The sequence below is a fragment of the Stegostoma tigrinum genome, chromosome 12 (assembly GCF_030684315.1).
Source record: "Stegostoma tigrinum isolate sSteTig4 chromosome 12, sSteTig4.hap1, whole genome shotgun sequence".
Taxonomy (NCBI): Eukaryota; Metazoa; Chordata; class Chondrichthyes; order Orectolobiformes; family Stegostomatidae; genus Stegostoma; species Stegostoma tigrinum.
This window is the reverse complement of record NC_081365.1, coordinates 45087851-45099941: the sequence shown is the minus strand read 5'-3', so window position 1 is coordinate 45099941 and position 12091 is coordinate 45087851. Positions and strand designations below refer to the sequence as shown.

Sequence of the window (12091 nt, the reverse complement as noted above, 5' to 3'; positions counted from 1 at the left end):
ACATCAGACTCAAAATGCTAACTGGTGAAAATTTTATGTTAAGTAGAAGTTAAGTAAATTGCTGATTTTTGTTTTAAACTGATTTTTGTTTGGTAGGTGCTTGTAAATCCCTTGTGGAGAGACAGTATGGTTATGAAAATTAGACAACTCAGCCAGACCCAACTTCCTTATTTAGTTTGAAAACACTTGATACTTTGGTCTCTGCCTTATGGCTCTGAGAAGCAAGGAATTTCTGTAAGTAACTGAATAAATAGATACATCTAATTCAACTGATACCTACATATTTTCTGAAAAAACAAGGAAAAGATCATGAAGCAATTAACACATTTTTCAAGATGCAATTCTGAAGGCCTGAATTTTGCAGTTGAATCACTTTAGTGCACATTTCAAAAAATCGCCAAAGTGATTTTTGTTTTATTTCTGATGATTTATTGATTCAGAAGGACAGAGCAACATTACCTGGATGTGATGTGTTCAGAGTAATATTTCCCCAAAATTAAACGCTGTTACACAACACGGTATGTAAAGGGTTATTGACAACGTTTATATATCTCCAGCATCCGCGGTTCTTTTGATTTATTGACAATGTTTAGGATTCGTTTTCTAAAAAAAAAGGTGCAATTGTTACAGTCTTGAGTTTATAGGGGGTGGGATGAGACAGACAGACAGAGAGAGACAGTGTGTGTGTGCTGCCTGTTTACGTTGAGTACCTCCTGCTCCTGCAGTGGAAGGCCGCTTGAGTTGTGTTCCGGTGATTCCCTTCTCCCTTTCCACAGTAAGGGAGCGGCGGTGAAAGCAGCTTTTATAAGCTTGGTTACCATGGGCAATGAGCCTTTGCAGATTACCAGTCCAGCCGACAACATTACTGGAGTGCTGAATTCCCGCTGCACTCTGTTCAAGTCCGATTCGGAGGATTATAAATGTGTGAGTAATGCTGATCAGATACAAGAGTCTACAAGCGCGGCCTGCATGGCCAGCCACATTCAACATTAAAATGAATCAAATAAATATATACGTCGCTTTAGATTTTGCCTTGCCGTGTTTTATTTTGGCTAAGTTTCATTTTGGCTCTTGTGTAAATATTACTGAATTGTGTGATGTTAATTAATGGCATTTTTAAAAAATGATACATTTTTAGTATTCTTTAAAAACGTGCAGCCTTCTATATGAAACAAAACACCACTTGCTTTCAGCCTGGATTCATATGTTAATTCTGGTGCCTCACATGCAGGACTGTGGCCTTGAATATTGCTTCTTCGTTGGCAAAATGAATGATTCAGCATCAACAAGGCCAGGAAAGGCTCCCTGTTAGCGATTCGGTATATTTTTATGTCCGCAAAGTTCATGTCAAACCTTTGTTTTAGTTCTTTTTAATGGTGGAAAAAGTAATTGTGTCCTTTTTTGCACATGCTTTGTTGGGAGAATAATCCAATTCCTGATGGGGTGAAATTTTTGTGAGGAGCTCAATTTAACGTCATTGGGAAGTGCTTGTTGCAGTTTTGATGTCTTGGTTCAGTCAAAATCTCGAACATTGTTAGTTGTTACGGCAGTCTACCTTCAAGAAAGGAAATTCAGTGGCAGCAACATCACATCTTAAAGTGAAATTATTGTTAATGGTTATTATTATTGATTAATTCAAGATCCCTTTACTGAAACAAACCGTTCAGAATTATCAGGCAGGCTGATGGAGTAATGCAGACATTTAATATTTTGCATTGGAGCTCAGATTCCCAACAAAGTAATTTTATATGTGTGTATGTACTGCCATAAATGATCACTTATAACTATCAGAGAAAGGTAATGGTTGATTCATGCAATGTAAAGAAACATAGAGTTTCAAAACTATATATGTGAAGTAAAACATTGGAAAAGTTGAATAACTATACAAATAAATGAACGCCTCCATATAACTTCACATTGCTGAACTTCCAAAGCTTCTTGTGAGCTCTAATTTTTCCTCTAAACTCACCTTGCCTGTGAGACTTTTCTACACTTCGACACAATCCTGACCAAACTGCTTACATTCTGGTCCCTGTGCTAGTGAACATTGTAAATGACTCCCTTGCCTCTAGAACTGTTAGCCTCCCTTTCAAAACCACCTTTGTCACTTATTGCTCAAGTTTGACCTGCAACTTCTCCAACAGCCTACTTCCACAGTCTCTAAAAATGTTGGGAATTTTTACTGACCAGCATGCTGAGAACATTGAGGACAGGTGTTTTCGAGTGTTGTGGTAGTACTAGGGCTTTCCAGAATCTAAGTAAATTCATATGCTGTTCAGTTCTTAACTCAACAATGTGTGACTTTTGGTCCTGACAGGTTTTCTACCTGGAATTCACCTTGATTATTAGGCTGCACTTCTAGTCAACAGGGAGCATCTGAAAGCCACAGGACCACATTGGTCTGATCTCTAACCCCATGGAGCTGGGGGAATATTCTTCTCAGAAATATGCTCTGATTCCTAACCCAAAGTGGGTGAGTGGCTGTAATCTGGAACCATGAGTAGAAATGGGAGGAGGGAGCGAGATCCTATGGCGGAAACAGGTGGAACCATTTATACTCCTCCTGGCCCAAAGTAAAGCCATTTGCTTTCTCTGTGAGATAGCAAAGTGTGGAGCTGGATGAACGCAGCAGACCAAGCATCATCTCAGGAGCACAAAAGCTGACGTTTCGGGCCTAGACCCTTCATCAGAGAGGAGCTCTCTGATGAATGGTCTAGGCCCGAAACGTCAGCTTTTGTGCTCCTGAGTTGCTGCTTGGTCTGCTGCGTTCATCCAGCTCCACACTTTGTTATCTTGGATTCTCCAGCATCTGCAGTTCCCATTATCACTGCTTTCTCTGTGAGGCTGTGTTCCCCTTCACTGCTGACGTTGGATTCCCCAAAGCTTGGGAAACTGGGCCAGCCACTGTTAAACCTGCAAAACAGGTTCCATCTGAAACTAAATAAAAACCAAAAGAACTGTAGATGCTCTAAATCAGGAACAAAAACAAAGTTGCTGGAAAAGTTCAGCAGGTCTGGCAGCATCTGTGAAGGAAACAACAGAGTTAACGTTTCGGGTTCAGCGACCCTTTCTCAGAACTCGTTAACTCTGTTTTTTCCTTCACAGATGCTGCCAGACCTGCTGAACTTTTCCAGCAACTTTGTTTTTGTACATCTGAAACTTATAGGCTCATTAACATATTTAAAATGCTATCTGCTGCTAGCTTACCTCCGTAATGACATAGAAGTTGGCAGCTTTCAGTCAGCATTCCAAAGTGTTCTAAACCTTTGCCTATTTTGTTAGCTCCTGCCGATACAATCGGCTCGCCAATATTAAATCTCACTTACCCCCACATTATTTCCTTTTAAATCTATAGTGCTTTGTAACTCTTTATTTAAACCGCTCCAGGCGGATTTTTAACCCTGAAAGTGTTGATCAAAGTCACAAATAATGATTTTGTGACTAAGTGTTGTGCACCATTTGATCTGAGCCTCTGGCACATTTAGCGACACCACTCTCCTTGAATGATTCCCTTTCATTAACAAGCTAAATGGGATTCTAATCAGAGCTATAGTATTGACCAGCGATGGCTTCTCTTCTTAGACTGTTACCTCTGGAATCTGTCCTCTCCAGGGATCTTTCCTGCCTTTCCTCCTCCTCCTGTTCTTTCGACCCTGCCCCCTCCTGCACCAACTATAGCATAAATGCTAACCCGTCCACACTTCACCTCAGTGCTGATCAAAAGTCGTCTAGACCGGAGACGTTAGCTTGCTGTCTCTCCAGTGGATTCTGCCTGACCCGGTGTGATCTCCAGCATTTGTTATTTTCAGGCCATATCTGTGTACTGTCCTGAGGTGACATCATTCAAGATATGGGATTAACTTGCAGATATGCAGGGCTAGCACTCAATTCTATCTCCTCAATACCTCCTGCGACCTTTCCACTGCCTTTGTTATCAGACTGCATGTCTTTCTGCAGCAGTTGCCTTCAGTTAAACACTTGGAAGAGAGCCCTTAGATTTTGCAATCATTGTTATTGTGTCAGCATTTGCTTTTGATTTTGATTAAATCTGCACGCAAGCTGAATGAAATCCCCATGGTGAGAATTTCACTTGGTTTAAGTGAGGCTACCCCTTAAGGGTTGACTGCAGTACAGCCTAGTTGCACTGTCTGGGGTAGATGAAAGTGGCAAGCAGTTCCAGGCATAGCTCCACCATGAAGTATTGAGCAGGGTCAAGGAGATATAGCGGTGTTGGTTTAGATGTGATTAATTTACAAAATTAAAAATGTAAACAGTAAAAGTTAAGTTGTCAATACTTTATTAAAGTATCATAATTTTATTCAAGTATCAAATTCTGATTTGTGTGTTAGTGTGCGTGTGATCCAGAAGTTGTAGGCTTCCTCATACGTTCAGCCATGATCAGTGCTGAACACATTACTGTTACCGATGCTACAATATCCAGCCCATAGTAATTGGATCTTGATAGAAACGCTTACCCTTACAGTTAATTCTGTCCCTCCCTAGTGCTGTCTCTCATTGTGTCGGTTTGTTGGCAGCCCTTGTATCCAGCAGAACTGCAAGGTGAACCTCCAGTCACATTCGCATTCATGATTCACAAATGTTTTTTGTTCCACCTGCATATGAACATACAAAAAATGTCAGACACAAAAAACTTACCTGCCCTGCTTGGTTGTGGTGCCTTCTTCATCATTATCAAAACACTGTATCTTCCTTGATGCCATCTAGTCTCCTAGGAGAGATGAAAAAAAAACTCAAGGCAAATTAGGAAGAAAAACGGGAAATTCTTTCCCAGTTTTCCTGGGTGATCAAAACTATTCCAGAAGATCACATTGATCATTTCATATGAATTGGTAAGTGCTTCTTGTATGATCCTCCTAGATCTCCATTTGTGTTAGGAACTGCTCGCTTTAGGAGATACAGAGTGAGTCAGCCCTCACATTTAACTGATAACGTGTTTCAAATATATACTGTTCTTTACAGACACACCACTTAACCTATTTCTGCCAATGCACAATTTTTGAGATGATTCGGCAATATTAACTCAGTCCGTTCACTTTTATAAACCCCAATCAAATTGCCTTAATTTTTTCCTGAAGAGTGAGCGCACAGCGTTTTAAGGTTATCTAAGTTGCCAAAGTAGTTTGAAACTGGGATCATATCTTGTGTCCCTTTTAAAACCTTTATTTTTCACCCTCTTGTAATAGGCTTGGAACTGGACACACATTTAAGATAATGACTGGACGTTACTTAAGGACAAATGGTTATGTTTTGTCTTCTATTGAATGCAATGTTCTTTGCAATCGGTTTGGTAATGACTTAAAAGTTTCAATCAGCCAGCACATCAAATAAAACATCTTCAAATTTTCATGTGTAAGATCACGCAAGTAAATTTAAAGGGATAATGTATTTAAGTACTCCAGCGGTCGAATAAAAGGGAATGTTATTGAACAATTACAGAAGTAGTAGGAACTGCCGATGCTGGAGAATCTGAGATAACACGGTGTGAACCTGGAGGAACACAGCGGGCCAAGCAAAATCAGAGGAGCAGGAAAGCTTGTCGTTTCAAGTCAGGACGCTTCTTCAGAAATTTTCCTGCTCCTCTGATGCTGCCTGGCCTGCTGTGTTCGTCCAGCTTCACACCGTGTTATCTCTGTTACTGAACAGTGTTGTTTAATAACAGTCCTGTTATTTAAGCAAGAACAGAAATTGCTAGAGAATCTCAGTAGGTCTAGCATCATCTGCGGAGAGAAAGTAGAGTTAATGTTTCAAGTCCAGTGACCCAATTTCTGTTTTTGTCTCAGATCTTCAGTTCTTAGTTTTAATCCTTTTTTAAACATAGCTTTAAGACATTGATTGTAAACCTTTGAAAAGTTAAGATGCCAAGAATTTTTTCATACATCACAGGCTTCAGTTCTATTACTTGTAAGATTTATGCATATGCATCATTAATCCTTCCCACATGCATAAGATTGCACTTATTTACATTAACTAGCATATGCCATACAGTGGCTTATTTCCCTAATGCTTGAGATATGTTTTCAGTAATTCAGTCTCCTTTTACAGTCCTAAAAATTACACACAGTTTTGTAAAACATGTAGCCTTGCGGAGCACCCTGGGACATGTATGTTTAAGTTATAGAATCCCTATTGTGTGGAAACAGGTCATTTGGCCCAACAAGCCCACACCAACTTGCTGATGAGCATCCCACCCAATCCCTGTAACCTTGCCTTCTTCACCCAGCCTGCAATTCCTGAACACTATGGGCAATTTAGTGTGACCAATCTACCTAAGCTGCATGTCTTTGGATGGAAACCAGATCACCTGGAGAAACCCATGCAGACACAGGGAGAATGTCTAAACTTCACGCAGACAGTCACCCATGGCTGGGATTGAACCCAGGCCCCTGGCACTTTGAGGCAGCAGTGCTAACTACTAAGCCACCATGTCACCCTAAAGATAACACAAAACAACAGCCTTAACACTGATTCCTGTGGAATGCTGCTGGTAATCTGTCTCCAAGCAGATCGAAAATCATTGAAAACTTCCTGCCTATGGCAATGCAACTAATTCTTAAATCATTACAACAAATTATGACTAATTTTCAAGATTTTATCTTGTAAAAAATTCCTTGTGAGATACCTTATTCAAAACGTGGGCACTTTCATTACATGGCCAAACTCCACATTTAATCACAACCTACTTCCTGCTGAGATTCTAATCCATTCTTTTGCTATCTCAGTATCTGTCTATTTCAATGTTCTCCTGGCTGGCCATCCTATCTTTCATCTCCTGCAAATTTGACCCTGGTTTGGGACAAGAGTCAAGGCGTCACCATAAACTTGTACAAGTTCACACATGTTGGATACCTCCTATAATTTCAATAGACTTAAAAGGTGTAATTGCTCTGGACAGTTTGTGGAAGAGATTTACTGGAACAGTACCATGCAAGAGGGATTATACATATGTGGAATTACTATTGGAACTGGGGTTGTTTTCCTTACGGGAGAGAAATTTAAGAGGGGATTTGATAATAAAAAGGGTTTATATTTTATATAGAAGCCATAAATAGAAATGGTTGAAATGTCGAAACAAGAGGGCATAGAAGTGATCGACAAAAATATGTAGAGATAATGAAAGGAAAAACATTTCTTATGCAAGTGGTTCATAACTGGAATGAACTGCTTGATGTAGTAACCTTTAAAATGGAATTGGATAAATATTTTAAGGCATAAACTTTGCAGGGATGTGGAATCAGAATGGATGAGTGGACGTGTCTGGATAGATTGTCAAAAAAGGTGAACCAGATGCAGTAGGCCGAATAGAATCCTTAGTCTTTTGCTGCACCGTCAGTAGCTTAATGTCTTGATTTCCCTGGTGAAATGCCGATCACATTGCCAAATTTTCTGTCAATGCTGGGAGAAACTGGGTTTGAATCTGGTCCAATTTAAAGTCCGAGGCGATAGGGAATGAAGCAGCCAGTTATTGCACACTGCAGTTGATCAAGAGTTGTGGGCCAAGTACAGCCTTTGGGATCCCTTCCTATCCCTATTTATAATTACTTCTGTTTTCCCCACACCTTAATCTGAGTGCATGTGTATTACCTCGCCTTCTCAGTATTTCCTCCCTTTCAAATGGCTCCCTTAGTCTCTGTAACACCCAACCTACTCTCAACAGGCGCTACAGATTCAACATCTGTACTCTCTGTCCCTCTCGTTCTTTGCATCTTTTTTGCAATCACTATCAGGAGCAGGTAGCATGAAGCCCAGAGTCCAAATGCTCTTGTTTCCCTTTTTCCTGTACTCCCTCTCTATTTATTTTCTTGAAGTCTTGATTTCTTTCAAAATTCAGTTTACTTGTTCGAACACTTTCTGTCTCCTTGCATCTGAACACAGAGTTTTGAATTTATAAATAAAATGCTGCAAAACTACAACAACAGGAAGTAATGTTTTTATCGGCAGGAAGCAAAGTACAAGTAAAATTAGTCAGTGTTAGCATGAAAGAGGTAATAGTAGATATTCAGATCAGTTTACGCCCTACTTTGTTATCTTTTCTAAAGCAGATCATCATTACTACACAGATATTTTTAAAAAGTGTTTTAAAATTTGTACAAAAATAAAATTGCTGGAAAAGCTCAGCAGGTCTGGCAGCATCTGAAGAAAAAAATCAGAGTTAACGTTTCAGGTCCGGTGACCCTTCGTCAGAACTGAGTTAACCCTGACATTTTCTTCACAGATGCTGCCAGACCTTTTGAGCTTTTCCAGCAGCTTTGTTTTTGTTCTTGATTTACAGCATCCGCAGTTTTTATTTTAAATATTTGTGTTCAATGTGAACTTAATTTTGGTACTCAAACTGGTAAATGCAAAAGGGATATTAACATTAATATTATTTATATTTTTCTGTGTGTGATGACACTGATCATTGCAGTTAGTAGCTTAATGTGGTGGAAAATATGAAGGCAAAAGTAATTTTTAAAAAACTGTAATTTACAGGTCACTATCATTTCTGTGAAGCGAGCCTCTGCTGCCTTCTCACTACTTGGATGGTAAGTTTTGTTTAACATTTGTATTTGTAATTCATAATCAAGCTGTTATAGTACATACTTTGGCTATTGTTATGACCAGACCGCTGGCTAGGTTTCCCCTGTTATTATGATTTAAGATGGGATTTCCCTAATTGTCAAGCTGCCAGTGAGGGGAGGAGTGATTGACTCCCCTTTTTTATTCTCTTGACACCTCGATTCGTTGCAACAGGATCAACTTATAAAGAATCACCTCTCTTCTGGATACCGAATGAATTTATGTTTTAAACTGAACCAATGCAACTGGCCATCTTGAGTTAACAAAAGAGTGAGTTCCATTTATTACTAAATGTGAATAAGAACAATAACATGGAACGCATCCTGTGCAGATCCGGAATGAGAGGTCAATCTAAAAATAAAGTTTTTAAAATATGATATGCAGATCAATCTCTGAGTGAATTGTAAAGAGTAGATGTAAGAATGTTGCAGCCATTACAGCTGTTGCTGTCGGTAGCCCTGATACTGGTAGGTGAACAGATTTCAAGGTTCCTGGCTTTGTGCGTCGACTGAAATTATTTTGACCTGCTTCCTTTTGACAGTGATTAGCTGGCAGCACTCAAGAGTGAAAGAAAGCCTTTCCCCTTTCTTTACCTATGTCATAAGTGTATTAATGGCTGTCTCAAAGCTGTGAACTTCACAGCCTGCTAGTCCAAATACTAGGACATCAGGTCACTAACACACACACAGATCAGGGCTGAAGCTAGATTTTAACCTGTATCCTGGTGTATTTTTGCAGGGGAAAATGCAAATATGTCCCTGACCCAGTTTACTTTTCTTTTACCATCATGTCCACAGTCAGGTGTGCTGGTGATTACCATTCATTTTGTAGTGCATTTCTCCCTTTTGAAGCTTAGTTGACACTTGGTTTGGTGTGACATTCCATCCTATCTCTCAAGGCAGCGGTTGTGTTTAAATTATTTACCAATGGTATCTGTAATTTTGACTGTATAAGTCCTCTTCTAAAATAAAACATGTTGGAGTTTGAACGTTCGGTGTGTCCTTAGGTGATCCAGAGTTATGACCTTGGTCATGAAACTACATGTATTAGTGAATGAATGTGTAGATCAGTATTCTTTCCTGAAGTATGAAGACACAGCGTTTTAAGGTTATCTGAGTTGCCAAAGTAGTTTGAAACTGGGATCATATGTTGTGCCCCTTTTAAAAGCCTTATTTGTCACCCTCTTGCAATGGGCCTAGAATTGGACATACATTAAACAATGACTGGCCAATGTTGCATAAAGACGAAAGGTTATGTTTCAACTTGTATTGAATACACGTGTTCTTTGCAATCTGTTTGGCAATGACTTGAAAGTCGCACACATGCAAAACATTAAGTAAAACAACTTTTAATTTTCAAGTGTAAGATCACGCAAGTAAATTTAAGGGATAATGTATTTAAATGCTCTAGCAGTCCAATAAAAGGGAATGTTATTGAACAGTGCTGTTTAATAACATGTAAAAATATCCAACACTTTTTATTTTTTCCATTTGCAGCACGTAATTAATATGCTCTATTAACAGGCTTTCTTTGGTGAATTAGCAAGTTTACCTCATTGATTAATTTTGCCCAGACAGTGAAATTCCCTGCTTTCAATTGAGTTAAGATTTTACATTCTTTCATGGGAGGTGGGCATTGCTGCTAACATTTATTGCTCATCCCTAATTACCCTTGAATAGATGGTGGTGAACTGCTAATTTGAACTACCGCTGTCCACATGGTGCAGAGAAACCCAAGGGCTGTTAGGAGGCAAAGTTGTAGGATTTGACCCATAGATACTGAAGGAACAGCGATGTTGTTTCAAGTCAAGAGAGTGTGTGACTTGGAGGGGAACTTGCAAGATATAATCCCATATCATCAGCCCTTACCTTTCTTCTGCTGAAGGCATGCAGGTATGGAAAGTGGAGTTCTTTTTGCCCTGGATGGTGCCTAGCTTTTTGAGACGTACTCATCCAGGCAAGTGGAGCATATTCCATCACACTCCTAACTTCTGTCTTGTAGATGGTGGCCAGGCTTTAGGGGTGAAAAAAATTAGTAGCTTGTCTTAGAATTCCCAGCCTCTGATCTGCTCTTGGAGCAACAGTATTTATATGGCTGGTTCAGGACACCAGGGATAAAACCCCTCTACTCTTCTTTGATGTACTGTCATGAGATCATTTTACATTCACCTGTGCAACAAAAATGGCCTCTATTTAAAGTCACATCTGAAAGATGGAAAACTGTACCTTCCTATACATTCTGTCATAACCCTTCCTAAGATTTTTTTTGTTTAAGTCCCATTTGATTTGCTCTAGATTCAATCTCTGGTAGAAATATCATCATCTCATCAGTACATTTGCCAATCTTCAGCATGTTACTCATAAATATAAGTTGTATACTGTGTCCTTATTTGACTGCACGTAACCATCATCCAAGATTGTCAACAGTGCTCTTAACCATGACCTAAACAATCAAGTCTCAAAGTCTACTGTTATAAATGTACCATACTCATAAACTTTGAAATTACTATTGAGTTTTTATGAATATGTCATGAAATTATGTATTTATAACCTGAAATTTCTCATCCACAACCGTCACTGTCTTTCAGATAGTGTACATTCTTGTTATTTTTCCTGAAAAATTCCAATAAATCCACATTAGCATGCATTTGTCCCCTATCAGCTTTTGCTTTGTACCCCTCCTTACTTCTTGCCAGACCTCCTTGCAATTTTATAACCCAATCCCAAAATATTTTTTCTATAGATCCAATTTTTTTTCTAGATCCAATCCCCAAATTCTAATTGGTTCCTGAGATGACCCTCTTTCTCTGGTTCAAGCAACATCCATTTATTCCATTTCCTTTCTCATTAGGGTCAATTTTTGAAATCGATATCGCTACATTTATTACACATACTCCTGAATTTTACGTTTATGCTTACCCCTGTATTACTGAGCCATGAAACCAGTGAACCCATGAGAAGCCATATTTTGTTACAGCCTGTGTAGAACGTGTCCTAATGATTTTCTTGTTTTCATGTAGCTCCTTTATGCTTTTCGTGATATGGTTATTTCGAAAGTACAACTCTTTAGCCCAGGTAAGACAGTTATTTAAAGTTTAAAATACTGAGCCGTAATTGATGATGAGGATGCTCACACAACTGGTTTTTTTATATTTTTGTGCTTTTTTTCTGATATATTCATTGAGATATGTGCTGGTTGCCCTTGATCGACAAAGGTTGCACGGTTGCTGAGGAGAGTAAATATATTGCCACCACAGATTCTATGTTAATAGAATAAGCAAATCTCTATTCTACTTAACTGGCATCAAAAATAATGACACAATGTTCATAATTGATGTGTTCCAAGTAGTGCCTTTTAGCTTAGGTAGTGTTTTTTTTTGTAATTTGTTTGCACTTAATATGCAGAATGCTTATTCAAAAGGAAGATTTGTGTGTCAGGTGTGTTCAGACAGAAGCCTGTGTAAATTCAACTTTCATAACACAAAAAAAAATTCGTAGATGCTGGAAATCTAAAA

General features: G+C 39.0%; 1 protein-coding gene across 3 annotated transcripts in view; it reads left to right on the top strand.

Moving 5' to 3' along the window:
* The first annotated feature begins 158 nt into the window (after nucleotides 1–158).
* si:dkey-100n23.5 overlaps nucleotides 159–12091 on the top strand; it is a 195712-nt gene continuing 183779 nt past the window's right edge. For 2 of the 3 annotated variants that reach the window (XM_059650314.1, XM_048540087.2), the window contains exons 1-3: nucleotides 530–924; nucleotides 8491–8543; nucleotides 11597–11651. In XM_059650314.1, coding sequence (XP_059506297.1) covers nucleotides 820–924; nucleotides 8491–8543; nucleotides 11597–11651 — 213 coding nt within the window. In that variant the 5' untranslated portion in view covers nucleotides 530–819. Of the gene's footprint in view, nucleotides 235–529; nucleotides 925–8490; nucleotides 8544–11596; nucleotides 11652–12091 lie in introns of those variants that run through there. The other variant, XM_059650315.1, reaches the window with a different exon arrangement.